Source organism: Dermacentor silvarum, chromosome 2, assembly GCF_013339745.2.
Source record: "Dermacentor silvarum isolate Dsil-2018 chromosome 2, BIME_Dsil_1.4, whole genome shotgun sequence".
NCBI classification, from domain to species: domain Eukaryota; kingdom Metazoa; phylum Arthropoda; class Arachnida; order Ixodida; family Ixodidae; genus Dermacentor; species Dermacentor silvarum.
The window spans coordinates 231195808-231222900 of NC_051155.1; the positions used below are offsets into that span (position 1 = coordinate 231195808).

Here is a 27093-nt window from a genome sequence, read left to right on the forward strand (position 1 = left end):
ACGTTTGAAATGGGCGCCTGAAGGAGATTGATATGATACACAATATATTTTTGGCACAATTTGAAAAATAAAATAAAAACTAAGCATAACATTATGCGTTTTTTATTTTAATGCAGAGTTTTACCATGATTGTTGCGGTCAACAAAAGGCCACAGAGAAGCTGACAGAAAAAGACATTAAATTTTAGCGGAAAATTAGCGTGTAAATCATTTAGACTTACACACAGATGTACTGAACATGATTTTTGCAGTTTAACTGTATATTTGGACACTTATTCGCAGCGTCGGTTTTGTACAGCTTTATCCTTAATACGATTATTCAAAGAACTTAGCTTAACTGGGTTACACGTGCTGAAAAGTTCGCACCATACAGTTTCTCCCACGACAACGCACACAACAAGCGACGGCAATACCAGCGTAAAGCACACAATTCGGATCTTCGCGTTGGCACTGTCTCCCAACGCAGGTGTGCGCTAACGTGAATGGAAGTGAGTAGTCCCCGCTTCTCACGATTTCCTTCACTTTCTTTCTTTCTTTCTTTCTTTCTTTCTTTCTTTCTTTCTTTCTTTCTTTCTTTCTTTCTTTCTTTCTTTCTTTCTTTCTTTCTTTCTTTCTTTCTTTCTTTCTTTCTTTCTTTCTTTATATTTTTTTGCGTGCGTTGAGAATGAAGGGACAACACAAAGTTTGTATGAAAGGGTATGAAATTGCATTTTCCTTCTTTGCTCTGTGTGCTACGTATTACTATGTTTCGGGTGTTCATGACTGGCAGGGAAGGAAGCAATGACAACACAAAGGAAGTTCTTTGGACTGCTCATTACGCTGTAGCAATGCAACGAGCAGACAGTAGACAGGTTTTTTTTTTCTTTCATAAAAAGGAAATGGAAAAGGAAGAACATTTCCTTAGGAACACTGGGCGATATGTATTAGGTCCATGAAAGCAGGCTTCATTGAATGTCTACGAAAGTCCTGGTGCTCACGACACTGGTTGAAGTTGGTGTTTTCGTGACGCCGAGCTCGGAGGAAACAACGGAGAGGACGTGTGGTACTCATCGATGGTGAATCTGTTGGAATATTCGACGAGGAACCCGAACCGAGACTTTTTCACGGAGTTTATCACATGCGCGCACCCACACACACACACACACGCACACAGTGGTTGCACGTGTCTTGGCAGTAGCTGGACATGCCTCCCGGAGAGCCTGGCACAGAAGTGAGACGTATGTGACGAAGATTTTATTTCGAAGGCTTCTGTGCCAGCGATCACGAAACTGCGGTTGCCAGTAGTGATAAGGCACTCACGAGCAGCCTGGCGGGAAGTGTCGAGCTTGTAATGCTGGGACACGCACCGCAGTTTGCAGTGGCTGTAAAAGCAAGAACACGAATTGAGATAGATAGATAGATAGATAGATAGATAGATAGATAGATAGATAGATAGATAGATAGATAGATAGAGAGAGAGAGAGAGAGAAATGAGAGAGAACATGAGGTCTAGTGGGCCTGAAACTTCATTGATTGCTTTTAAGCTTGCATCAAATCAAAGCACGAATCAATGCAATCAAATTAATTCACTCACTCTATGTGGCATATTAACAGCCTGAGCGATAAACGAAAATGGCGTGACCTCTTTATGACACTATATTCATCTAGTGCGTTACTGTCGCGCACCCAGTTACGTCTCAATGTTTGCGTTTCTGTCTAATTTAGAATCTGCTCTTATTTATCACACGTGAACTGACTGACTGTTCCTGTATCGCTTAAGCGGTATTTCTCTCTTTTTCTTGCTGATGTGTTCCCATCAGTGGAACTCAGCCTGTGCGTACAGATTTGAACTCCCTAAGTAGGGTTATCTTCTTGCATTTAGTTTATGTAGTAAAATGTAGTTAGGTAATTTACAGGAGCGTATTTGTGTTTCACTCATTTAAATAAAAATTATAATATTAAAGAAAATACGCCAGGCATTTTGGTGGCATTCCACGTGATACAGTTTGTTGAAAATTAGGCAGCGGAGCCGAAGTAGAGAAAGTCTTGTTTATTTGACGCTTGCAAAAACAACTAAAAGAAATGTGGGCGCGCGCTCGTGTCCACGCTCGCTTGTAACTTCCTCTTCTTCTCTTTTTTTTTTCCGGAGCATAATATTTAACAGCTCCCGGCCGAACAATTTGCGTGTGCTTGCTTCTTTTCAAGACGGAGCTTGTCCAGCTGATTCTAGGTGGTACAACATCTGTGCCGGTCTCCGCAACGTGTTGCCACTAGAAGTGCGCACTTTGAATAAGCGATTCGCTCTGCCGTCGCTGCCCGGAAATAATTCTGTCACTTGTCCCATATTCCACAATTGTCTTGGCGAGTCTAATAAGTACTATGTGTCTTCAAGCTTCACTGATTCTGAGTGTCTAGTTTCATTAATGTGAGCTGAACGAAGTTCTTGGAGGTACTCTCGTCGCCATCGGTTCCAGAGATTGTTTAACACATGTTCTCTGTGTTTCCATCTTCCTTGATGTAATTCGCATGATGACAGGAGAAAACATACAGGAGAAAAGTGATTAAATGTGGTCGAACAAAGAATGTCACTGGAGCAAGAGACATTCCTTGTCCGACCCACGTTAATCACTTCCTCCATCTTCACGTGAACTTTTCTTTATTAGGAAAAAAGTGAGTATCTTTCGAGATATTGATATTCAGAGAGCAATAATGTATGATCCGAGTGGCGCTGTGCAGCAGAAACCAAAATAAGCACACGCAATCTGTAGTGTACCTTTAAGGTTCACCACAGCAGGCGAAAGTGGAGACCAAGGATCCGTCTGGTTGCTGTACAAGTTCTGTCGCCAGTCGTGTGAGGAGCCTGCGAAATAAATTAGACGTCATCCTTAAAATCAAAAGGGGAAAGTGCACAGGAAGTCAGCGCGGAACTCCCACAATGCATCGGAAAGTGTGTCCTACAACAGGCACGAACTATACAGCGGACCACAAGAGAAGACGAGAAATGGCTGCACCGAAAATAGTGACATACTGTTCTCTGAGAAGTAATGTGGATCACTTACCAGAGCTACGCGAATGCGGCGAGTTCTTCCACTCTTTGTCAAGTAACTTTCCGCGGACACCTTTGGGGACTAGCGTCGAGTGGGATGTAGGTGCGGAGCTTGCAGGAATCTCTGTCAGTAAGCAGAAACAAGTTGTAACCAAATGAGAACTGCGGAAATCACTGTACCGACGCTTCAAGCAAGCCCATACTACACTTTCACGGTTTCATCTGCTGGCCTCTTTGTTCAGTTGTAGCTTTCGCCTCGGAAAAGTGGTGGTGTGAGGTTCAATCTCCGCAGCGGGAGAACTTCTTATCAAGTGCGACGCTTAAATTCACTTTTTGTTTCCTTTGTAGCTTCGTTTCCTTTATATGTGGCTGCAACCTTTTTATTTTAGCGACATGTTTCATGTATATTTTGCGCTTCCTAATGGCCGAGCGAAAAATTCAATTCAGTGGTTAGAAACCGTACATATGTGCGGGTATTAGACAGTTGGGTAAATGACGTGAATACGACTAGATGGCGGTAAGGCAAATATAAGCTAGAAAGTTGCAATAATGACAGCATCTTTTAGTCATTCCGTACTTACACAGGATTGCTCTTGGATTAAAGCGCGCCGGAGCTAGGTCTAAAGTTGACGTTTTCTTCTTAAGCTAGAAATAAACTTCACCGTGTTTGCTCTCGTATTCATAAAAAGCCCCTGAATGTTCTATCAAACACAGTAAAAAGTTTGTGAAATTTGTGCCAGGCAGTGTTTACTTGATTCCGTTACGCAGTGGCAAGATGTACAGCGCCGTCCACTTCTGTGCAGAGCACGCGAACGGCCGGTGATGATGATGATGATGATGATTTATTGGCATACCCTTTGAAACGGGGCGGCGACAAATAGTCACCTAGCCTGCTTGATTTATACAGGTATACGATACATGTTCTTTATCTAGCATTTTTGTATACCTCTCATTATTCTTTTCCTTTTTTCAAGAATTTACCTTGTACCGCTACCTATGATTTTAAGAGATAAGGTCGTATTCATCTTTTCCCTGCTTTTTTTTTCAACAGTACTCTAATCGTCTCTTGCTTATCTCTACGGCTGATCTGTTGATGTTTCCTTCCACTTTAAACCCAAGCGCTTCTGGGAGTTGCACGTTACCTACGGTTCTCGCTGGGTGGATCCCGTCGCATTCCATCAGGATGTGCTGAGTGGTCTCTGGGTCTTTACTGCAGCATACACATGCCTCATTTAGTTCCGAATATTTGCTCCGGTATGTTTTGGTCCTTAGGCAACCGGCTCGAGCCTCAAATACCAAGGCACTGCCCTTTGTGTTATCGTACAGATTTTCCCTTCTAATTTCTTTCTTCTCATTCTTGTAAATCTCCATTGTCCTTTTTGTTTCCATTCTTTGCATCCAATTCACGGTCTCTATTTCTCTCACTTTCTTTCTGATGACTCCTGGTTGTCTATTTACAGTTTGGATTATCCTGTACTTGGTTGCCAACTTCCTTGACCTCTTCCTCCATTCTGTGTCCACGCTTTTCATGTACATATACTTGTGCACTTTAGACGCCCACTTATTTTCATCCATATTCCTGAGCCTTTCTTCAAAACTAATTTTGCTCTGTGCTTCATTGACTTTAAAAGAGGCCCAACAAATGTCATCCTGCACTGCCTCATTTGTGGTATTACCGTGGGCTCCGAAAGCCAACCGGCCTACTGATCTTTGGTTAACTTCCAAACCCGACAAGATATCCGATTTTAAGCATATAATGGCATTTGCGAATGTTAGCGCTGGCACCATTACTCCATTCCTGCAGATTCCACACACCACCTCATAGTTATTGTGGCCCCACAGTGCTCTGTGTTTCATTATTGCTGCATTCCGCTTCCCCTTTATTTTCAGATTATCTTGGTTGTTGCTTGAGTAATTCTTTCCTTCGTTTATGTGTACGCCGAGGTACTTATATTGCTTCAGTATGGGTATTACTTGCTGTTGAATTGACACCATGAAGTTACTCGTCTCTTCATTAAAGATCATAATTCCTGATTTCTCTGTGCTAAACTTAAGGCCTAGATTTGTCACTGCATTCCCACAGATATTCGCAAGTATCTGTAAATCTTTTTTATTGTCCGCTAGTAGAACAATGCCGTCTGCGTACATCAGTCCAGGGACCTTCTGTTGCACCATTTGTCCATTACGCATATAGGATAAATCAAAACCTAATTCGCTGTTTTCCAGTCGTCTTTCTATACTCTTAACGTAAAGCGTGAACAAGAATGGTTACAGAGGGCATCCTTGCTTCAATCCTTGGTGAATTCCCACCATTTCATTACCTTTTCCACCTTCCCATACCACTTGTACTTGGTTGTCTCTATATATCTCCCTCAGCAGCTCCACGAATCGTCATCTATGCCTTCGTGCTGAAGAATATCCCATAACAATTCCCTGTCTACGTTGTCATAAGCTCCTTTAATATCTAGAAATGCTATCGATAAAGGTCTTTTCTGAGCTACTGAAATTCCTATGCACTGAGTTAGTACAAACATATTATCCTCTAAGCGTCTGCCTGGCCTGAACCCATTCTATAGTTCCCCCAATACATCATTTTTCTCCACCGACTTCGACAGTTCTAATTTTATGGCTTGCATTGCCATTCTATATATCACCGACGTTACTGTAACTGGCCTGTACCAGCTCGTCTTATCCTTATCTTCTTTGCCTTTGTAGATGAGGTTCATCTTGCTTTCACGCCATCCAACGGGAATTTTCTTTGTTCTAATCACTTGCTCTACGGCATTACTCAGCAGTGCCTTGCGACAGTAGTACCTTGCTGTCGCCCCGCGCCGGTGATGATGATGTTGTTGTTGTTGTTGATGATGATGATGATGATTTATTGGCACCCCCTTTGAAACGGGGCGGCGACAAATAGCCACCTAGCCTGCTTGATTTAATCAGGTGTACAATACATGTTCTTTATCTAGCATTTTTGCATACCTCTCATTATTCTTTGTCTTTTTCAAAAAATTGCCTTGTACCGCTACCTATGATTTTAAGAGATCAGGTCGTATGCATCTTTTCCCTGCTTTTTTTTTTCCACCAGTACTCTAATCGTCTCTTGTTCCATCAGTACTCTAACCGGTGATGATGATGATGATGATGATGATGATGATGATTTATTGGCATCCCCTTTGAAACGGGGCGGCGACAAATAGTCACCTAGCCTGCTTGATTTAATCAGGTATACTATACATGTTCTTTATCTAGCACTTTTGTATACCTCTCATTATTTTCTTTTTCAAAAATTTACCTTGTACCGCTGCCTATGATTTTAAGAGATCAGGTCGTATCCATCTTTTCCCTGCTTTTTTTCCACCAGTACTCTAATCGTCTCTTGCTGATCTCTACGGCTGATCTGTTTATGTTTCCTTCCACTTTAAACCCAAGCGCTTCTGGGAGTTGCACGTTACCTACGGTTCTCGCTGGGTGGATCCCGTCGCATTCCATCAGGATGTGCTGAGTGGTCTCTGGGTCTTTACTGCAGCATACAATGCCTCATTTAGTTCCGAATATTTGTTCCGATGTGTTTTCGTCCTTAGGCAACCGGCTCGAGCCTCAAATAGCAAGGCACTGCCCTTTGTGTTATCGTACATATTTTCCCTTCTAATTTCTTTCTTCTCATTCTTGTAAATCTCCATTGTCCTTTTCGTTTCCATTCTTTGCATCCAATTCACGGTCTCTATTTCTCTCACTTTCTTTCGGATGACCCCTGGTTGTCTATTTACAGTTTCGATTATCCTGTACTTGGTTGCCAACTTCCTTGACCTCTTCCTCCATTCTGTGTCCACGCTTTTCATGTAGAGATACTTGTGCACTTTAGCCGCCCATTTATTTTCATCCATGTTCCTGAGCCTTTCTTCAAAACTAATTTTGCGCCAACAAAGCCGGCAACCGGCCTTTGTTCTGTGGGGCGACACCTGGCGGCGGTTGCTGGGTCCGAGATCGCGTGCCAAGGAGCATGCGCGGCCTAATAAACATACGAACTTGCGCGTGTTGCATTTAACCAGAGGTGATGCTCGTAAGCGCCTTTGTTATCTCGTACAGTCCGTGAGCGAGCTTCATTTGTCGCGAAAGGACCGGCGCGCGTTATCAGCCCATACGCTTCATTTTATGGCATTTGCCATGCCACTAGCGCCCTCAGACCGAGTAAGGATTAGGGTAATCAAAGACGTTTTTCAATGTCGCCACTCATCAAAAGCAGTTCTTCATTAGTGTTAGCCGCGCATGCTCCTGGGCATACTATCTCGGACCCAGCAACTGCCGCCAGGTGTCGCCCCGCAGAGCAAAGCCGGCCGGTTGCCTAAGGACGAAAACATATCGGAACAAATATTCGGAACTAGATGAGACATGTGTATGCTGCAGTAAAGATCCAGAGACCACTCAGCACATCCTAATGGAATGCGACGGGATCCACCCAGTGAGAATCGTAGGTAACGTGCAACTCCCAGAAGCGCTTGGGTTTAAAGTGGAAGGAAACATCAACAGATCAGCCGTAGAGATCAGCAAGAGACGATTAGAGTACTGGTGAAAAAAAAAGCAGGGAAAAGATGGATACAACCTGATATCTTAAAATATAGGCAGCGGTACAAGGTAAATTTTTGAAGAAAGATAATGAGAGGTAAATGCTAGATAAAGAACTTGTATAGTATACCTGATTAAATGAAGCAGGCTAGGTGACTATTTGTCGCCGGCCCGTTTCAAAGGGGATGCCAATAAATCATCATCATCATCACCGGCCGCTCGCGCGCTCTACAGAGCAGTGGACGGCACTGTACGTGGGCATATCTGGCTGCTGTATCAACGTGCGTCTAAGAGAATGCCAGTGGTCATTAAAATAATCTTGGGGGTCAGATTTGGCTTCCCATTGCAGAGATTGCGGGTGCCGTGTTTATTGAAATAGAGGTTGTTTTCAGAAGCAAAAACCGGCTTATCCGAGAATTAACAGAGGCTTATCACATTAGCAAAAGGAGGAGATGCCTGCGTCACACACCCTTCTATCTTGTTACAGGATGAGTACGCTTTTCTTGATTGTTAACACATGTACGTGGTCGGTTTACTTTATGCCATTTTCGAGAGTAACCCGTGGATATCATTTATTGTTACCCCCGTTTTGCTCCGCATGCGCGGTCACCCATTTTTTTTGTGTGTATATGTGAAGCCCGTACAATAAGTTCATTCAGTTCCGAGTAAGCGGCTTGTCCTGTCGTTTCTTCTGTTCCGTCTTTTCGCCGTGCTTTAACGAAGTTCTTAAGGTGAGCGTCAACCAACTAGTCTGTTTGTCCATCCTACGGCTTCTTTATTTAATTTCTCGGCATGCTGGTTAGTTTCTTGCTCTAGAGCGACACTAGAACAACGACACAGCAGAAGGCACGTAGATGCAACGTTAGTCGTACGTTGTAAATGTAATGTGTGTAACCACTTGTCCATTTCTCTTTGCATGTGGTGGCAAGCGCACGTATCACTCGGGAGTGAAATTTTTGGACGAGCTCTATACTTAGTTTCAAATAAGGCTTTGTGGATTACTCTGTGGGAGGATAGGTGATAACTCGGATCGAATGTCAGTTGAGAACTCTGTGAAGAAACAGCTCTTAATTACCATCGTCACTCACCGTAGAGATTGACCGTGCCTTTGGTCTCTCCGAGCGTGTTCTTGGCGACGCAGTGGTACTCCCCGTAGTCGTCTGGCTTGAGTCGGTGTATGACGAGCTGCATGCGAACCTTGTACATGGCATGCTGCATGGTGACCACGGAGTGCTTGACGTTCTGATGTATCACGCGGTCCGCGCCGCGGGTCCAGTAGGTGACCGATCTTGGGTGCGACTCTAGGTTGCAGTCCAGGGTCACGTCCGAGTCGATGCTCGCGCCGACCAGCTGATTCGGGATCCAGATCATGGGCGCGACTAAAAAAAAAATGTGGTTGATCCCTCTTATATAGGAATCGGTATAGAACACGAAAGTGAAACGTGTCTTCACAGAAGTAGTGTAATGTTTATTGCACATTGATATATAATGTCTATTGGTGTTTTGTGGCTAAAGCGCCCTTAGGCGTTGATGCACCCACGCTGACGCCTGGTGGCACGTCTCCTCCATCACGACTACCAACGTCGATGACCATGAGCAACCGTCGTGCATATGGAAGCTGCACTACGCTGCACACGCTAGCACAACGCGAAAGACGAAGCACGTAACTGACACACTAATACAACGCGCAAGACAAAGCACGTAACTGAATCGTCACCGAGTCAAATCAGCGCGTACAGCGCGTCGTAATTGCAGCCTCCGCGATCAACTTCAGAAACATTTTCAGAGCTAATTGCGGAGGCCACGCTCCGCTGTGCTGAGTACGGTGAACGCCACCTGGCGTTGGTAGTGCTTCTTGATGCCAGCGTCCCTTCGAATGCTGGCATCGAGGCGTCGTAGTGCTGAGACCACCGAAGCGTTCACTGTCGGTGCGCGTTAGTGTCATAATGCAGTACTTCTCTTTTCTGCTCGTAGGCGGCGGCACCGCCCCGAGCAAGAGCGCGGGTACACGGAGGAGTGTTAGATATATAAGGCGCGTCTGTGTAGCTCTCTGCAAATGCGTTTGTGGCGCAATGGGTTAAACGCTCGGCGATCTATCGTCGCGGACCGAGAGGTCGTGGGTTCAATTTCCAGATTTTGCATGTTTGTGGAACTTTTTCTTCTGGTTTCTTTCTTTGTATTATGTTCGTGTACATTGTAAGCTGACGTATTTCCGTGACGGAAATACGTCAGTGAAGTCTTGGTGGACCCAGGCATAAAACACTTTCGTGTTAAAAGACAAAGGCAAAGTGCACACAGGCACGTCATTATTTTGGCGTGACAGTGACGCGTGTCTCCAGGTCTCATTACAAGCTACGTCGAGTTTACTTTCCTTCATCAACGACAAAAAAAAAAAAAAAAAAAAAAAAAACGAACAGCCGCAAAGAAGGGTGCCAGGTTCAGCAGCCTGACGGGCACCCCCACTGCCCCATTCCCCCCCAAGAGAACATTCTAAAAATGGCTAGTATGACATAATTTTTTAAAAAATGGCGCTTAGTATAAAACGCACCAATCCGCTTTACATCGTGGTTTATATAATAAAGGTCGTTAGCTCTAAAACACGCTTGTCATGCTCATCGAACAATGTTCGCGGTATTTCGAAAGTGCATTTGTGGGAGGAGCGCCAACATGCGGCTTATCCTATTGCAGCTAATCAAAACATTGCGTTTCAACGTTTCTGGGAACCACAGAATGTATGGCACGTGTAATGGCAAATGTTACGGAACATGCTGTCAGCGCAACCGAAGGAAAGAACAGAGGAAGGAGCAGATGCTACATTGATTTCATGAGGGCAGACTTCAAACCGGAGCACGTTCGAAAGGCATGTTCGATTTTTCTCCCTTTCTTAGTGTTCCCGACTGCGAGTCGATCATGTGTGTTTGAATAAGCTACCGGTCAAAGTCCAGCGTTGGTCTCGCGTAGCATGGTGTCCCCCCCCCCCCCCCCGCCTTTTTTTCTTCTTTTTTTCCCGAGTCGTTGCCTTTACCTGCGCTTTCAATAGCTTCTGATGACCAATTAGATGACCGTTCTGTCTAACGATACAAAATTTTAAGGAACACAGTGTTTAGGGGCGACACTCCTTGGGGTCGAGACTTGTCCCCCGTCGCGCCGTTGTAGCCACGCTAGTACTCGCCGCTCCCGCTAGAGGCGCAGCTGTGCTTTCGTTTGATTTGAATGGCGCCCACTAGATGGCGTGGCGGCGCTCGCTCCACAAGGCGGCGGCGGAGCGGAGGGCTCGCAAAGCGGCTGCAGTGTGCGCTCGCCGTCAAGTCCCTGCGGTCTTGACGGCGAGTACTGACTATGTACCTGGCACCTAATCTGTCCAAGGGAAACATCGTCACGTACATCGAGAAGGCGATGCTGCAATATGAAACTGAATACAAACACGGCCCCTTCGTGCTCACTGGATACTTTAACGTGGAAGTCATGAACGACGATGTCCCGCTACGATCTCTGGTGCATTTCATATGAATACAAACGTCCCACCACCACCAGGGGAACTTGTATAGACATCGCCTTCTCGAACTTTAGACTACATCCAATTCACGATCCCTTGGCGTTGTACTTTACGGACCACGATGGTATATACTCATAGTATATACTCAAAGTATATACTCAAAGGGCGACGTTCTCCTGAGCTTAACGTCATACATGACTAAAACAGAATCAGGGGAACCCCCTCCTTGTGGTCCGTAGAGCTCTTGAACAAAATCACCATCTACCCCATGTGTAAATAATGAAACATTGTGTATATACTGTATATATAATCACACCACACCCCCGTGTTTCTTTGTCACACCTTTGTATGATGATCGAGTGGGCAAAATCTATGGAGGATTCACGATTTACCAAATAACCTCCGGAGCTTCGCCCACTCATCATCATTCACTTCGTGGATATGGCGATAATTTTTAAATCTGAAACTGACGTACGGACTAACGAGTAAAACATGTTCGTGCGATATTGTTTGGGTGAATCCGACGCCGGCACATCCAGATAGAGAGAGAAACGAGAAGGGAAAGGTAGGGAGGTTAACACAACACAACCTGATCGTGATTACACGAACGAAATTTCGGAACTATCTCCCAGTTTAAGCTTGAAGTCTGGCATTGTTTAACCGGGGTTAATTTATTGCTTAAAATTAGATATACTGAAACTTAGAGTGAAAAATCCTTTCTAGAGGGCCAAGATCCTTGCTGAGCGAGTTAGGGTGAGTCAGTATACCACATGCTGTTGGGTTGACTCAGCCGTGCCTATTCTCATTTAGATGATCTCGGAACTTAAATCGTCGTCTGACAAACCGACTCGATATGCTTTTGTCGGGCTCTTGTCGACTCTGCGATAACAGTCTCAACCTTTCTTTTACTAATTCTAATAGCCTTTCAAACACTTTAAACGGACTTAAAGGGGCCTCTAGATACCTTTTTTTTTCACTTCTAACGCCGTACTCACAGCTGACTTCAAGGATGATCCGCTTGCTGACCGAGGGCAGCACACCGTTGGAGGCAATGCACAGGTAGGCGCTCATGTGCAGGCGGGAGACCTTCGTGATGTTCAGCCAAGTACCTTTCACCGACAATGCTGTGAATCGGACAGGAATACACGATCGTTAAGGGAACTGTAGGCGTACAGAATAAGCTTATCGGTTTAGTAGAGTAGAATTTTGGGCCAGTTGGTGATGCAAATTTGACTACAGTGAAGCGCAAAATAGATGGGACCAAAGGAAGCCGAGGTAGACAGGACCAATAATATAAGATGGAACAAGTTTGTCACAATGCACACACCGAGAAGGTCAACACGTCCCGGACTGGTCTACTGTGGAAAAGGGAGACCGGTTTATACGCCAACATCGCAGCTTTTATTTTTCCTTGTCTCTAGCTTCGCAAAGGATAGCTTGAAGTTTGTATTAGCTTCACAATGCTGTTGGTGCTTCCCGTATTTTCTACTGGAGATGCCAATGAGGTGCACAAATTAAAAGGAAAGAAATAAAGAATGACTGCTGACACTGCCTTTCACCAGGACAGTTTAACGAACCTCTGTATAGCGTTCTTTTTTGCGCCGTTATTAAGTGCATGAAGCAAGAAAAAACGCACTTATGCCGTGTAAAAGCTTTCTTTAGATAAGTTACCTGTAGCCTTTCGTTACAGCGTCTGCTTTGCACACTAATTAGTAAGCCGGTCGAGATCTGATACTATTGCGTAATTTATTAAGTCATCATTCAATCATCATCATCCTATATTTATGTCCACTGCAGGACGAAGGCCTCTCCCTGCGATCTCCAATTACCCCCGTCTTGCGCTAGCTGATTCCAACTTGCGCCTGCAAATTTCCTAACTTCATCAGCCCACCTAGTTTTCTGCCGTTCTCGACTGCGTTTCCCTTCTCTTGGTATCCTTTCTGTAACTCTAATGGTCCACCGGTTATCCATCCTACGCATTACATGGCCTGCCCAGCTCTATTTTTTCCGCTTAATGTCAACTAGAATAATATTTTCAGGTGAAGTTCGCCCACGTAATTCCAAGCTGCCTTGACGACAGACAGGGTTCTTTGAACTCAAAGTCTATGCATTCCGTCTACGCCAATAGAACTTGCCTTCGGACACAGGAAACTTAAAGCGCATGGACAAAGATACGAGGAATGAATACGTGGAAGTTTCTGGCATATACCGTTATATAACGTTCTTTTGGAAGGCTGATTTATATTTTGACGCAACATGCAAAATACATGAAACAAGTGTACTCAGTCTACTTGACAAAGACGAGCAGAGACGGTCTTTATTATTCTTTTTTTATCCGTTGTTTCGCTTTTGTTCAGTTTGCCTTTAGCATGCCGTTATCGCTATGATCGCACTTCTCATACGTCAACAGGTATATTTAGCCGAATAAGGACAGCGATAAGGCAATGATGTTTGCGGGGACTTGCCAGCAGTGCATGTGCTGATGCCACTGTCATAATGGTACGTGTGCGCTGCTCGTGCAACGAGCCTCGAATCGACAGCGACCGAGCGCAAAACACATTTAGGTAGAAAAGAACTAGAATGAAGCATTGCGCAACACGATTGAAGCCAAACGAGTCGGCCCAACACGTGATCCTCACCCCAGAGCGCGCGGTAGGTTTTAGTACTCCCGGTCCACCCGTGCACTGAAGGCAGAAGGGTGCGACTGTTTTCACAACAAATCCGTGCAGGGGCGGGGCCTCGCCTCGATGACGTATCACCATTTCCTCTTTTTTCCTTTGTTCGGCGGCACGGTCGGTTGTGCCCCGGTGCCGCGGCGGAAGCCGTGGTGCCGGGCGCCGACGCGAAGTGGTGGTCGTTGGGGTGTTGCGGAGCGCAGCGTAGCAACACCCCAAAATAAAAAAAAATACTGCTCTAGTCAGGTATACTGCTCCCTCCCTGATTGTGAGATTATATTTGGATCATCAAAACAGTGATGCGTTTATTTAGGAATAGCATCGATCCCTTAACAGCAGCCACAGCTGTGCTAATCACCACCAGCCCAGCGCGTTCTCCGTTACAGAGAGGGAACAAAAGAAGAAAATGGTGATACGTCATCGAGGAGAGGCCCCGCCCCTGCACGGATTTGTTGTGAAAGCAGTCGCACCCAAGGCAGAACAGCTGATCGAACAAGTGCGTATTGATTAAAAACTAACTAGAACCAAACATTCTCGGCCAATACGTTGACACTCAGAGTTGACGTGTTGGGCCGAACTTTTCGTTAAAAAAAGCGAAGGGAATGACTTCGCGAAGAATTCGTTTGTCAAAGCTGGCTGAATGACGTAAAGCTCCCTTCTAGTTTACTTCCTTCCTCTATGGCATAACATGACAAACACACTGTGGTCAACTAAGCCGCTTTTACTGGTTGTCTAGCAAACGCTGACCTCAGGTAGTGCTGTTCTGGACATTGTCAAATTCCGTCATATTGTCGAATTCGCCAACGTGTCTGCTCTGATTGGTCCACAAGGATGCTACGACCTACGATTGGTTCAGAATGCCTAAAATGGCGGAAGTCGACAATGCGACGGTAAGCTCCTCGGGCTATATGCCTGCCGCGTTGCTCGTTTTCCCATTAGAGCGGTGGTTCTCGTGGTTCAGGATAGTCGCGGAGAGGACGGCGCTCGCTGCCGACCCTACTTCCTGTTGCGGAGAAAGTGACGAATACGAGGCTGGCGCGCGCTTGACCATTGGCTCGACGACAGACCGCGGGTCCTGCCTCCGGGATCGCAATACACGCTACTGTAATCTCGGAGGCAGAAGAACGTGATTCAAGCTTGAAGCAGCCGCCACCAATAGCGCTCGCAGCCGACCGTGGTGGAGAGGAGGAAATAGGAGAGGGGCCGGAACCAGCTTCTCGGCTTACGCGGCAGGCATCTTTTATTGCTCGGGCACACCCCTGGGTCTCAGGGAAGCAAAGTCTGCCTGCTTTGGTTCCGGTCAAAGCAGCATCGAGGATGGTTAAACATCGCCGCAGGCACGGTATGCCTAAGCGTTCTCTCATCTCTCGTCATGCGAGGCATCTCTAACCTTTCCTAGATGGATCGAGTGCGATGTGCTGGGCGTCCTCTCTGCGCCATGTGATTTCCGGTTCCGGTGTCCCATTCGCGATGCAGCGCAGCGCCACATCACCGCTTTCAGCCACTTCTGTGCTGTCGCTCGTCAGGTGGTTGTCGATTTTGGGCGGCACTGTAAGAGAGTCACGTTGAAGATCTCTGCCACATTGGGTTCACTGTACGCGTAGCATCTCGTAGATATAACGCTATGCTCAGTCTGGTGGTCTTCTGCAGGTGCCATATGTAAAACTGCCAGGAAGTATGAAACTTTGCGATGCTACTCCGAACATACATAAGAAATGCGGTTCATATGGTATCTGCTTAATGGTCTACTCCGACTGGCGGCTGTGGACACGGACGCGACCTGGCAGGTCACAAATACCCGGCCCTGGAACTTTGTTGAAAAGGACAGATGAAAACGATTAATCGGAAACACTGCCCAGAACTTACGACGCAGTTGCGCTGTTGCTCATTGATGTGTAGAGCCATATATTCATTCTGGCTCGTTTGACTGTTTCGCGGTAACACTCTCCCTTCTTCTCGTGGCCAACACTGCAGTTAAATACGGCTACTCCGATTGTCTAGTGCAGAGTCACCCGTATGCGCGCGCCGCAAATGAGCCAGATTTTCGTTTTTTCAAGTACGATGTTCGACCTATACATATTTTGCCCTGTAAGACGAGAATCAATCTATCCCAAATGAGCTTCGCTGAACTGAAGCAAGATAAGAATGTCCGTTTAAGGCGATTATCTTTATTCCCGAATGTAGGCTTCATTCGCATACTTTCGAAAAGAAAGTGTCTATGGGTGTTTTTTTTTTATTCAAATGTTATAACAAAAAAGCTATAAGCGCAGCGAACTTGGCGTTCTTGCAGAATGGTTAGTAGGCGAGGTCGACATACTTTGCCGCTAATAACATGATGTTCAGTAGACTAATCAACAAATAATCAATAATTGACTTTTTTTTATTAGTGCCTTGGCGGCAGTCGTTTAAATGGCAAACTTGGAGGCAGTCACATTTTAGGGCACCCTCAGTTTTTTTAAATATTGAAGGTTGTGCCTAATTGATCATCGATGTTCAATGATCAATTCAGGCAATATCGGAAACGAGCGTGCCGGGAGCGCAGGAAAGGCATCCCCCCTATCATATCAGACGGAAGTGCCCCATGACGCGAGGAAGTTCGAAACTGAACGTTTAGGCCGGTCGCGGCAGCTACTGATACGGCACGCTTTGCCTGGTAAGCACGTGCTACTGTGTGCCGTGTCAGGATTGCATTCAAACTTCACCCCGCACTTACTTACGAGGCGTTTCTGTCAGACGAAGCAGCGGGACGCGCTCGGTTTCGATATTGCCTCGACTGAGCTTTGAAATTCGATGATGAATATCCCGAATTAGGTCCGATCTTGAAGAATAAAAAAATGGGGGTGCATAAAAATGTGAGGGCCTCTAAATTTGTCATGTAAGCAACTGCCCTCAAGGCACTAATGAAAAAAGTTTTCTATATTTTTTGTTGTTATTATATCCTCTGATGCTCACGTTGTTAGCGTCAACGTATGTGAACTCTTCTACAGCAACGGTCCCGTTCACTGCGCTTATAACTTCTTTGTAAAAAAACCTGCCTGGTCTAACAAGAAACACCCTGTATATAGGCAGGCCGAAAGACGTACTCACCGACCACGTTGAGATATCCGACCTGCGATTTCATGGGCGACGTGTTGATCTGGCACATATAGGCGCCCCGGTCACGCTCCTGCACGTCGTGGATGTGCAGGTGCCAGGTGCGATGGCCGTTGTGCGTCACCTTGAAGCGGGAGTTGTGCGTGATCACACTCTTGGCGAGTGTCAGTAGCGTGAACTTCTCCACGAACATCCAGGCCACCTGCGGAGTCAACGACTCTGTCTTGTAGGATAGGAAGACACATAGGCTAACCCGCAGTCGAGTTCGAGCCAGCAGACATGGTTATGGCGGCTACGTTTTTTTGGTCGGCTGGTAAATCGTTTTTTCCGCACATATTTTAGAGGAAGCTGATGACGCTGGCCTTGGGCCCGCTATAGGAATTTAGGTGGCTGAATTAGAACCATTTACCGAAGCAAATGTCTTGCCAACGTGGCCCCACAGCTCATCATCAGCCCAGAAAACCACAAGGGCTCTTGTGACAGTACTTGACGGTGACAGACTTGTCTGCTCATCTATAGAGACGGAGTGCCTTGTCTAATGCGCGTATGAACTCCGGCCTTTGTCATTATCTCTCTCTCTCACTCCCCCATTTCACTCCACACTTGTAGAGTAATAAATTCGACATAGTCTAATTAACCATCTTGCCTGGTAAATGGAATAAAAACTGATAGAAGGAGCGAAGGAATAAAAAATAGAGCGATGTAAACAATCGCTCGTCGGTCGCGCAATTCACAAGTCCTTAGTATAGCAGCGAATTTCAGATCTTAAGTGCTGAACTAGATCTGGGACAGTGTCCCATGACTATTTCATCCGTCAAGGGACGATCGTCCAGTTTTTTTCAAGCGCAGTCCGAGCATTTTTCTTGCCACACTGTAACGTGGACGGTCACACTTCGTGACACCTTCTTTAACGATGACGACGATCATAGTTAAAGAACATGTCACGAAGTGTCCATATGTAGCGCAAAGCGCGCGCTTGTTTTATTGTGCGTGCCTCCTTCCTCATTGAACAAGGTCTTGGGATCTTGTTCTATAGCAAATCTCAGCTGCAGAAGGGCACGAAACTCCTGCTGCGATTCCCGAAGGCAACCGGACTGAGTGACCGTATGTGACACGGCGCTTCCATTACGTCGTCGACTCCAGCGTACACAAACACTGGACTTTCTCCCATTCTCTTAATGCGTTCCCCTACGTTTTTCTTTCCCTTAGCGCAGGGTAGCCAACCGGACACAGTCCTGGTTAACGTCCTCGTCTTTCCATTTATCCATTTCTTTCTCTCTCCAGCATATGCGTCTACGCGGGCCAGAAAGGAAGCTGCAACGGATGAGATCTGTGCAAAGACCTGTGTTTCAACGCGCTTATCTTGCATTTTAAATGAACTTTCTTCACTCCTGTCTGTCTCGTAGTAAGACATAATCACTGGTATGTAGTCATAAATAACAGTAATTAGCTTTATTGGCTGCTAGACTGTAGAACACATTTGTTACAGTAAGTGATTACCGGTGCGTAGCAAGAGTACTTTCAGGTCAGAGTTATCGCGGCGTGCAATAATGGGCAGTCAGAGTCGTGTATCTGAGAAACATTCTGTTTCTTACTATTCATGTGACATATTGTTTTCAAATCTATAATTCCGGTTAAAAGGCAAATCATATATTTTCCTGCAGCAGTTTAAAATTACATTACTGCAAAGAAATAGGCATAGAGTCAGTGAAATCTTTTCTACAATTTTAAAAAGCCCAAAAGTGTGATATTTAACAAGAACAAAGCAAAAATAATATTAGTAAAGCTTCGAGTGTGTTAGACCCATGATCCTTAAAATAACTTCTTGCTGGCATAGTTGGTGAAACATCGCTACGCGAAAGGTATGCTCGAAGAAACAGGCGTACGTAATTATAAGGAGAAACAAGACAAACGTCGATCACCAGCAACTATTTGATTAGGCTTCTAATATCTCCTAGAAACAGTCCACAATACAACGAGGGCATCTGCAGATCCGCAGAGCAGTCGGATCTGCGCAAGCGCTTGTTGAATTGTGAACATTGTGTTGGTGTGAGCTAAAATAAAATAGTTGATAGTGGTGCTATTTTTGCCTGTCCTTTTTGAACGTGTCCATTCGCGACTAACATCCATGTAGGTTAATCATATGTTATCTAACTTATTATTTTTGTACAAAGCGGGATAACATGTGCTTTGCGCAAATTCCTTACAGGCATTTGCGCCAACTGCAGCTTACTCACTGTATAGTGAGCCGTCGTTGCGTGACTGTTCAGCACTTTTCAGTGCGGCTCTTAACACTGCGAACGACGTTAGGAGAATTGGAGTACGCCATGCGTTAGCTGTAGCAGACGACACAACTTCGTGTTACGCATAAAAAGGAGGCTAGAGTGTCAATACAAAGAACAGAAACCAACTAAAGGCTTCGCATATGGCGCGAAGAGGCGTTTAATAACGCGAAAGAAAACTTAAGTGACCCACGCTACATGCCGACAACATCCTGTTTATACGTATGTATAGTGTCTAGAACCAAGCTCTCAAAAATTCTGTTCGATCGTCCGTTTTTTTCGGCAGAGCGTTGGCCGTAAATTTTGCTTGGGGCAAGCTAAACCGAATAGAAGCGGACAAAAAGAAAATAGTTGAGCGGGTGAGAAATATCGACAGAACAAGGCGAAACAAGGGCGGAGTGCTTACTCTGTTACCCGTAACTTGCTCGCGCTATAGCCGCCTGCTCATACACTATACATATCACGCTCTTCACTCAAAAGCGAGGCGCCCGCTCAGTTTTCTCGTGGGATCAACAACCGTCAAAGAGCGGAGGATACCGGGGTTTTTGAAAAACGATCTCGGGCAAATGCCCACATATATTACGAGCGGCGCGTGTGTACGTCAGCCGAGCACCTCTCTCTCTCTCCTTCCGACGAGAGAGACAACGGAGACACAATCGCCGCGCAAGTCGAAAAAAAAAAAAACAACAACAACAAACAGCGGCAGCTAAAGGGAGAGAATTCCGCGCTTAAAACAAGTTGAGCATGGAGGACATTGCTTCACTCTTTGATTGTAAAAAACGACTGACGCCCATTTTCTTTCTTTATTTATTTCTCTCTCTCCGGCTCTTAGTCGCGTCTTCGCGTCGCATACGGCGGCGGGCGAACGGCATCTTCGAGCAAGGGTCGGTCCATTATTACAACACTTTGGAGCCACGCAGGTCGCGTCTAAGGATGTGCCCCGAGGGGCGTGGTGAGATTTATGCCGTCTTGTTTTCGGCGTCTCAGCCTGAGGGGAGAAAAAAAAAGAGTTCAGACCAGGGAAGGGTATATAAGACACGTGATCTGTTATCCAGTACCGTAAAATTTCAGTGTGAGATGAGCGCGCCTTTATATATATAGTACGCTCGGCATTGCTCGAGAGTCGAGCACGACGCCGTGGCGTAACGCGCCTTTCGCTGCGGGCTGCCTGAGAGGCGCGAGCACCAAGGCCTGCGCTCGCGTAGCATTTTACACGTTCGTGACTGATCTGTGTACGCGCACCGTGATTTCCATACGCTTGCCGGACATAACCTGAACTACCAAGCAAATGCAAACCTTAACGGGCTCCCTGGTGCTATCGACTTCGATCTGTGCTCAATGTTGCTTTAAGATGTAAAACTTAACTACATCTTATGCGTGTATAATGTGGCTATTTCATCCTGAAACGATTGACCACACCGAGTATTTAAATGGCGATGAACTGCGAGTGGCCACCGCGACGTGAAGTAACCGTAGCCTGCGCTACTAATGTGAAATCCATCGGGACCGTAGCAGTACAAACTGCAAGAAACAGCTACAACTGGAATTGAAAGCGCGAGGAGCGCTGTTGCTGCCACCACTGCCCCTGACATTGTGTGGTCTGTGCTTTTGCAGTCGAGCGCACCGATAGAGTAGCGTCATACATCAGACATGTTCAAGTTCCGACTCCAGTCATGGACCGCGCGAAAGATCACGACATCAGCAAGATCACGACACCAACCGTGAAGTTACTCATGAATGTCACACGCATGTTGCTGACATCACGCACGCACTAGCGAATGTTACTCAGGAATTAGACACTCTCTTTCCAGTTCTTGCAAATGTCTAGTCGCAAGCAAAATGGCTCCTCAGCCACCAAGGTCTCATGAAGACAAAGATGCAGTCACTTTCTTTCTGTATGCCCATCGGACGCTGCGACGAGGCAAGGAATCTGTGTGCGCCCTTGAGCAATTGCAGCGACCTTAGAGACAGGATTTAACAGTGCTGTACGTAATCTGCCCACGTGTTCAATTTAATTTCTTCTCATTCCATTAATTTACTTTTCATATGTTCTTTTACTATCTACCAATGGTAGCCAGGCAAACCGCGCCTATCTCAGACTCATCGCCCTGCCTTGCCTTCATTTTTTAAATTAAACTTATGTTTTATAACGGCAGTAAGCGTTACTGCCGTTATCCATACCTGAAATCTAGTGTATGTGAAGCTCCGCCAATTTATAAGTGCTTATGTTTTACGTGTGACCTGCTGTCACCGTATATGCGGTTCATGTACTCCTACGAAAAACATAAAGTCGTACTCATATCTATCAATAAGGGGCCTTAACGCCTGAACGCATATGTCCAACATGAAAGTGCATTGTTGCGAAACTAAATTTATGGTATAGGGATCCATGGAAGAAAGTTAGCTTGCATCACTGCGTCGAACCAAAGCATCTCTGGGCAAAATTTAGAGAGCTACACATGTTCATCACGAGCCAAGCGGTAGGATAATAGTCCGCTAATTACGTAGCGTCTACAGCATATTACGCTGAATATGGATCGGGCTATAAGATAAACAGAAAGGACGTCGCTTTCGAGGAATCATTCAGTCCTCCAATGTCCCTTAGAACACTGTATTGTGCCCCCAGTGAAAAAAGAAGTTAAGAAAAAAGAGAGAGAAGACCACTCATACAGTGTTTGAAATAGCTGCTTCTCAATCTTTTTGCATTGAAATGCGGCTGTCCCGCTTTCGCGTAAAATCAACAAATGGCCTTTCTGAATTTCGTTTCTCAGCCCTTACGTCCTTGGGTGTTGCGTGTGTAGGTCCTTGGCAGACAGAACGCAGTGCTACGCTGGCTCAGTAGCACGCACGTGGGCTGTTTACAAATCGCACTCATCGAAGCGGGGCAATAGTCTTCGTCCCGGAGACACCATTTCACGCGCCAATTGTTAAGGGACGGGGCACCGCGCGAGGGAGATTGCCGCGTCGCGTGCTCCGAGACGCGTTCGGTACCCGACGTCCCTCGTTGCCCGACGGAAAGCTGGTCGTAACGACTTGCGCAGGATCTGACGGGTCCGCGGCCGTGTCGGAAGCACTGCCGCTGCCGCAGGATGTGGCCATTGCTGCATTACTCAATTGAGTCACCACTTTTTCTTTCAACATATCATCTCCGTATGCACGTTAGCTGGATAGTGGATAGCAGTTCGTGGGCTAGTGGTCGTTCAGTTGAGTCATTTATCTGTGACTGGCTTTTCATATGGAGTTCTTTTATACGCTGGAAGTCAGATTTGATGGGTCTATACAAACACGGTAAAAGCATCTCTCCTCCTCCCCCCCCCCCCCCCCCCCTTCCCAACCCTTAATTTGTCACTCTCGACAGTCCTAGCAATGCGGCGTAACGCTTTCTTTGGAACAGAGGGCTTGGATGGATTGTAATTCCTTGGTGTGTGTATGGTTGGAGGGGGGGGGGGGGGGGTGAGGGGGTACGGAGCTCACATTTTGGTTTAGGGCTTTCTGAGCTCCGTGCGGGCACACAGACCTCGCACACCTGTACGCTCGCGCATGCGCAAAATGCATAAGTGCCCCGCACGCACGCACGCACGCACACGTGCGCGTAACGGAACTCATCTACTTTCGTGGCGTGCGTCGGCGCGTGTATCCTGCTCGCGCGCAGCCGTCGCTGCCACGCAACGTCGCATTTGTCTTCGTCAATACGGGCGCGTAGTCTCTCGGCGATTCGTATACGAGCCTCGCATTTATGGATCTCCTCGTTTCCGGGGTGCGAAACGAAGAAGCACGTCGGAGGAAAAAAAAAAAAAAAAAGGCAGCACGTCCCCATCCATCAGCGTGTCCTTCCAACCGCCGGCGTCGGTTTTCCAGAAGTAATCTCGCCGTCGTTTTACCTGCCATGATGCTTTGCTACACTTGCCCATTTTTGTTTTCGTATATATAATGCGACTTCACCAATAATACTAGTTGGTTTTCTCATTAGTTTATTGGTAGTTTTTCTTTTTTTTTTGCCTGAGTTCAGTGAATCTTCGGGATAGAAATGTTGCTCTGCTATGGCTTCTGGTTTGAGATTTCCTCGCACATTAAGAACCCTATGCGGTTACTGGATTGAGAACGTATCTTACGGAGGGAGCTTCTGAACGAGAAGAAAGGAAACCGAGGGGCCCGATTTTGATTAATCGGGCCCATTTGGTGCATAAGACGCCCACAAACAACAATATCAAGGACAACATAGGGGAAATTACTTGTACTTACGAAGTGAATTAAAGAAATGATAAATTTATGGAAATTAAAGTGGATGAAAGAACAACTTACCGCAGGTGGGGAACGATCCCACGTCTTCGCATTACGCGTGCGATGCTCTTATCATTGAGCTACCGCGGCGCCGTTTTCCCATCCACTTTGTAGGGTATTTATGTTTTACTACTACAACTAACCCTGGGAGTGTTAGCCAGCGCTACCACTCACAAATCCTTGGGGGTGGATGTGGAACATCCTTTTTTCCGCAGGCTTCACGAGTACGTTATCTTTTTGGGTGAAGGCAACTGGCAAATAAACCCACATAATGCTACCTGAAGGCATCAATGTTGCCGGATTCGAGACCCTCGATATGTGAGAAAGCTGTTTCAAGAAGAAAACGTCTCTGAAAGGTATACTTTGATGGTGCTGAGCCTTTGCGTATCATTGAATTTGTAGTTGCTGTAGGCGTCGTTTGAGGCATGCTACATTCCTTGTCAACGTCGTCGCCCACAAGAAATGCGAAAGACCTAAAATGTCAAGTGAAAACAACAAGGAGATACAATAAGTACTCATCTTAACAAAGTCATATAACACTTTCTCTCTAGATTATGATTTATTTTGTTTTAGTCAACTCATATATCTCCTTTCTAGTACGCAGAATGGCTGCAATGCTTCCGGGATTGCCTTGGAAGCCTGTCGTGATTTTGTCACGACGTGCTTGGCAATAGAGAGACCGGTCTACCTGAGCGACGCTGTTGCATCAAACACGCAGGTTTCGTATTACGTATTAGTTAAGTGGCGTTGCTTCAGTCTGCCAACGTGACGTCATTGTTCCGTGGTTCCCCGCTTTGGGCTTAGAGGTGATGACGGTACCCGGGTGCCACGTGCTCTGCTCGCAGTGCTTCGACAGTCGTGCACTATATTTTGTTTTCTGTTGTAAGGGCGTTGATCGGCGTTGATCATCGGTGACGTAACAGAAGCGATGCTCAAGAGGTAGAAGCGGCGGGGGTTTCCGAAGCATTGAAACTCAGGGTCGGGAGGCACCACTTTACGGTAAATTGCGTTTTGTCGATGAGAAAATTAGTGAATAGAGAACTGGACATAAACACGGATAAAGACCTGTCGTGACGCCACATCTACGTCTCTACCTCTGTAATGTTTCCGCCCGTCTGCGCAATTTGCGCATTCGTGGGGCGCTGCGTCATGCGCGCGCGTTCCAAAAAAAAAAAAAAAAAAAAAAAAAGAAAAACGGTGCTTCTAGTTCCTTCGGTGCTAATAAATGTTATTTCTCTCTCTCGAAAGCAGCAGCTCCACCCATTCGCGCACAGTGCGTTGGATGATGGCGCCAGACTGTCGACCGCAAATGGGAGCGTGCGACAGCCGTGGTTATCTCTCGAACGCCACGCTAACTAACTTTTTTTTATCCGGATAAAAGGTAGGAGCAGAAAGCGAGCGACAGCGCAACTCTTGTTCGAACGACAGCCTCACCAGGCTGATAAAGAGCTTACGCAACGCTTTCAGCGGCGCGCGCGTTCCGCCACTTATGCTGATCAGTTATTTGTGCGTGGGAGCTTTCCGTTCGCACGCCATAGCTTTTGTGATCGCCCGAAAGCCGCTTAGCGGATGTTTCACCCAAACAAGATGCAGCCGTCTCTCTGCCGTGGTGTCAGCAGGCGACGCTGCTGCCATAGACAGATGAATTAGCCGTGAGAAGCGCGGTTGTTTTATCGTGCCGCGAACGTTTCGCGGTCGCGCGCCATAGGTAGTGCGAAAGCGTTCCTCCATTGTCACTCGACGCTCATGTGAGCCGGTAAGCGCTGCCTTAGCGTTGTTGACTCAGTGCGATATATAGTGAACGTGCTAATCTCACGGAAACGCTTCGCGCCTGCTTCAAGTGTATCCTCTAGATAAGGCGACGAGGTTGTATACTTTATGTATGCTTTATTCGGCGTGCTTTCTAAGTCATCGTGGTCTTCCTTAAGAACTCCACTTCGCTGATTTAAGGCAACCAAGCCTTGGAACCCTGTGTTGTTTCTAAATACAGGTCTCTTATTGAGTGTGAATTGACGGTATTAAAAGGCTGGGTACTTCTGCTAGCTTTGTTAGGTGCGAGACGTTATCAACGCTAACATGGAAAAAATCGGAGGCGTGCACGATTGTTAGCAGTGCGTACAGCACAAGGGAGCTTGCCACAATTTCCACACCCACCGTGGTGGCGAAGTGGCTTTGGCGTTGAGCTACTAATAATCCCAAAGGTGCGGGATCAAATCCCGACCGGGGCGGCCGCATTTCGATGGGGGCGAAATGCAAAAATGCCCGTGTACCGTGCATATGGAGCACGTTAAAGACCACAAGGCGGTCATAATTAATCCGGTGTCCCCCACTATGGCCTGCCTCATAATCATGGCACGCAAAACCCAAGAAATTGTTAAAATTTTCACGCAGACGCTCAACATGTGGCTGAAGAGTGACAGTGAGCCGGTGTGTTGCTTTAGTGTTTATTGCGGCAAAGTTTAGTGAAGCGGATGGATAGATTAGGCCCAACGTAAGTTCTCCTGCGAAAGGCGGAGAAAGAGAAAATGAAAGGCAGGGAGGTTAACCAGGTTGCACCTGGGTTGCTACCCTACACTGGGGGAGGGGAAAGTGGGCAGAAAAATAAGCGAAGGGTGAAGGAAAGGAAGAACAAGTGATGCGAGCGCGCTCACACAACAATATTTTCACCATGCAATCGAAGGCGGTCGCACCTGCTAACTCATACTTCTTCAGCAGAAAAATTAACAAAAGCAGGTTAAAACCTTTTCCTATCCTAGCTTTTTCCAAAGTGAGCCATACAACAGTTATTCATTTCGACTTCGCTAGATATTGAAATTGGTCACTGGCTTATGACAGTCGCCTTCCTATAATAGAAAGGAACCAATTAGCAGTACGGACTCCTGTTATTTAACCCTTTTAGCAAATGACATCCAGCACACACAAACTTGCAGCAAACTATACGCACTGCTTGCCTTTAACACTCTCGACTCCTCCAAAATGGATGGTCTAACCCGCATACACAACGATGACATGCTCACCACGCGCTGAGGTCGTTATAAACGTTTCACGCGACTGCGGACCGATCTCAACATATTCGCCCTACTTGTACATGAATTCAGTTATTCCCGTCTTAATGGTATCATTATTTCAGCTCTGCTCCTTTTGTCACCCTTTGCTGAAGGCTACGGTAGCAGGGCCAGGGCTTCATGCTTCGTGCCTTCTTATCGTCTTTCCATTCCTAATGGACCTGGTTGGCTCAGAATATATGAACGCAGGCGCAAGACAGAAAATAGCTTACCCTGTAGTTGTTGAGGTTGTCGACGACGCAAGACAAGGTCACCTTTCGTCCAACAGGCACCGTTATGTTCTGTATGGGCTCTGCGAATAGTGGCTCGGCGTGGGGCGTCGCGCTGGGTTCTGCTCGGGTCAGCATTTTGGCAGTACCTGCGTGGCGCGAATGGGTAATAGCGAGGAACGGACACAATAGGAATAATGGCAGTGACACGTAAGGGTACACGTAGAAGAAAATGCTATTGGGCTATTTTAATGTGATAGCACTATAGGTGGACCTCACCCACTTTGTAGGTAGTATCCGTCTCTGACGAAAAATGCGGGCCGTCCCAAAGGCAGTGCGGTCTAGCACAGAGTCTCAAAGCGCTACCGGTCACGAGCGAAGAATGTGAGAAGCTGGCACGTG

The 27093-nt window shown here is 46.4% G+C and overlaps 1 protein-coding gene across 1 annotated transcript; it reads right to left on the reverse strand.

The window, feature by feature from the left end:
* Positions 1–812: 812 nt before the first annotated feature.
* On the reverse strand, positions 813–26837 carry LOC119442864 (lachesin). Its single transcript, XM_037707908.2, has 8 exons — positions 26695–26837; positions 16849–17056; positions 15152–15310; positions 12082–12210; positions 8679–8969; positions 3038–3148; positions 2752–2838; positions 813–1360 (listed from the first exon to the last, which is right to left on the reverse strand). Exons 1-8 carry the CDS (start codon positions 26827–26829, stop codon positions 1260–1262), a joined length of 1221 nt encoding a protein of 406 aa, XP_037563836.1. The 5' UTR covers positions 26830–26837; the 3' UTR covers positions 813–1259.
* Between the last annotated feature and the right edge of the window lie 256 nt (positions 26838–27093).

Bases quoted from the DNA above. Each gene is read 5' to 3' on its own strand.
- LOC119442864 (XM_037707908.2), bottom strand. From the start codon at position 26,829: ATGCTGACCCGAGCAGAACCCAGCGCGACGCCCCACGCCGAGCCACTA. The intron at 2,839-3,037 runs GTAAGTGATCCA...TTTATTTCGCAG, and splicing joins GCCGCATTCGCGTAGCTCTG to GCTCCTCACACGACTGGCGA. The intron at 1,361-2,751 runs GTACACTACAGA...TTGCTTTTACAG, and splicing joins TGCTGTGGTGAACCTTAAAG to CCACTGCAAACTGCGGTGCG.